This window comes from Octopus bimaculoides, chromosome 23, assembly GCF_001194135.2.
Source record: "Octopus bimaculoides isolate UCB-OBI-ISO-001 chromosome 23, ASM119413v2, whole genome shotgun sequence".
Lineage (NCBI taxonomy): Eukaryota > Metazoa > Mollusca > Cephalopoda > Octopoda > Octopodidae > Octopus > Octopus bimaculoides.
The window spans coordinates 33304625-33307124 of NC_069003.1; the positions used below are offsets into that span (position 1 = coordinate 33304625).

Genomic DNA, 2500 nt, shown 5'->3' on the forward strand with positions numbered 1-2500 from the left:
CGACGTTATTTTTTTAAAATGTACCTTAATCCCCTGAGATTGCAGATAATATTTCTGAATCTCTTTGATTCTTTAGATGTGCTGGCCTCCTGATAATTAATCAATATTAATTAATATATGACTAATTACCAGATTTTATAATAATATATATATATATATATATATATATATATGCAAAAATACACATACATACATTCATACATACATTAATTTATTTTTTTATAGCTTTGGACTGGTAGTAGCCAAGTCACTCCAGATATGTTAAATCCCCCACCTCCGCTGGATCTTGAAAATCTGCTATTAAGAGAAGTAAAGGAGACCAGCAGCCAGAACGACCAAATAGATTGGATGAAAGTGTGTGTTCCATTACCGAGCAAGCCACTTGCAATCCAAATTGTTTCTCTGAAGAGAGATGTGGTGACGGATGCTATGGCACTGAAATACGTGGGTGTCAGTGATGAAAAATGCAAAGGTAAGAATCAGAATATATTTCATAATACTTCCTTTCTTTTTGTTGTATTTGTTGTTGTTGTTGTTCTGATTAGCCACAAATCAGGCTAAGTTCAGCAGACCTATGATCAAAAACATTCCAGCCATGACCATCCTAACTTTTTTTGCATTTATAATTTTTCTAGGGATACATTATCAAATGTATCTTTTCTTCATTTGAGAGATATTTGACTGTTATTTCTAGCATCTTAAACAATTGCATCATGATTGTGGTGTTTTCATATGGCAGAAATTTTGATGGGAATATTCCTCTGAAAAAGGTAGGCACAGGAGTGGCTGTGTGGTAAGTAGCTTGCTTACCAACCACATGGTTCTGGGTTCAGTCCCACTGTGTGGCACCTTGGGCAAGTGTCTTCTACTATAACCTCGGGCTGACCAAAGCCTTGTGAGTGGATTTGGTAGACGGAAACTGAAAGAAGCCCGTCGTATATATGTATATATATATATAAGATTTATGTTGTTATTTTCTTCCTTTTGTCTTCTTTCAGTGGGTTTGATGATGACCAGCTGCAGTTTTAAGGAACCAAACATGTGCAACTATACCATAGACTGCTCCACAAATACTCAATTTATGTGGCACAGAACCACAGGTTTCAAAGCAAAGGGACTGACTGGTCCCCAGAGAGATCACACGAGTAACAGGACTGACGGTTAGTGTCTACAGCAAGATTTTATTTAAACATTTATGTATACGTGTTTGTGTGTGTGTATGTGTGATAAATGTTATATTCCATGTTTAATTTTCTCTCCCTTTCTTATTTTCAGGTCACTTCTTGCAAGCTGATTCGTCAAAAGGTCGTCCAGGTGACAAGACAAACGTCATGTTTGCAAACATCAAAGTATCAAAACAAAGCAGCTTTAGATTTTACTATTACATGTATGGGTCTGACATTGATAGCCTCCAGGTAAATGTCAATGAAAAGATGGCCTGGAAGGAAACAGGTGCAAAGACACAGTTTTGGTACCTGGGTTGTGTCGATCTTCCACTTAACACTCAAGTCAATGTGAGTTTCACTGCAACCCGTGGAATGGGTCCTCTGGGAGACATAGCTATTGATGATGTCAGTGTCTCACATCACCCTTGTCCTGGTAAGGACCACTTCTTTTTGGCTTATTTCTTGGTCTGCTTCTTAATTCTAATGATTGTTTATTTCTATCTTTTGCACAAGGCCATCCACATTTTTTATTTTTTGTGGAGGAGAATAACAGTTCATTAAGTCAAACTTATTATCTTGGTGGTGGAGGCACAATGGCCCAGTGGTTAGGGCAGCGGACTTGCAGTCGTAGGATCGCGGTTTCGATTCCCAGACCGGCCGTTGTGAGTGTTTATTGAGCGAAAACACCTAAAGCTCCACGTGACAGATGGTGGCGAACCCTGCTGTACTCTTTCACCACAACTTTCTCTTACTTCCTGTTTCTGTTGTGCCTGTAATTCAAAGGGTCAGCCTTGTCACACTCTGTGTCACACTGAATATCCCTGAGAACTACGTTAAGGGTACACGTGTCTGTGGAGTGCTCAGCCACTTGCACATTAATTTCACAAGCAGGCTGTTCCATTGATCGGATCAACTGAAACCCTTGACGTTGTAAGCGACGGAGTGCCAACAACAATATCTTGGTGATATTTATTTTATTGAATGTGTGTGCATGTGTGTATGTAAGTACATATGCATGTGTGTGTGTGTGATAAATGTTATAAATGGGAAGCACACAGTTCTATACAAGGAATTTTGTATTCTTTTCGTAAATTAGGGGACGGCTTCTAACATTAAGCTTAAGGGTTATATACTGTACAAGTATAAAGAAAGTATTAAAGAAAAAAGGACTCATTATTTTGAATGTTATCGATAATATCGAGTGGAAATAGGGGGTGCAGCAGTTCCACAGATCCTATACATGAACCCCCACTGCTGGGTTCACCTAACAGGAAACTTCAATTTCAGAGGATTCTGATTTCAAATTTCACTATCTTTTTTTTTCTTTCAACTTT

General features: G+C 38.4%; 1 protein-coding gene across 2 annotated transcripts in view; it reads left to right on the forward strand.

The window, feature by feature from the left end:
• Window positions 1-2500, forward strand: part of LOC106875179 (MAM and LDL-receptor class A domain-containing protein 1) — a 23521-nt gene that overhangs the window by 12304 nt on the left and 8717 nt on the right. For both annotated transcript variants that reach the window (XM_052975928.1, XM_052975929.1), the window contains exons 13-15: window positions 226-472; window positions 999-1160; window positions 1276-1599. In XM_052975928.1, the coding sequence (XP_052831888.1) occupies window positions 226-472; window positions 999-1160; window positions 1276-1599 (733 nt within the window). The remainder of the gene's footprint in view (window positions 1-225; window positions 473-998; window positions 1161-1275; window positions 1600-2500) is intronic.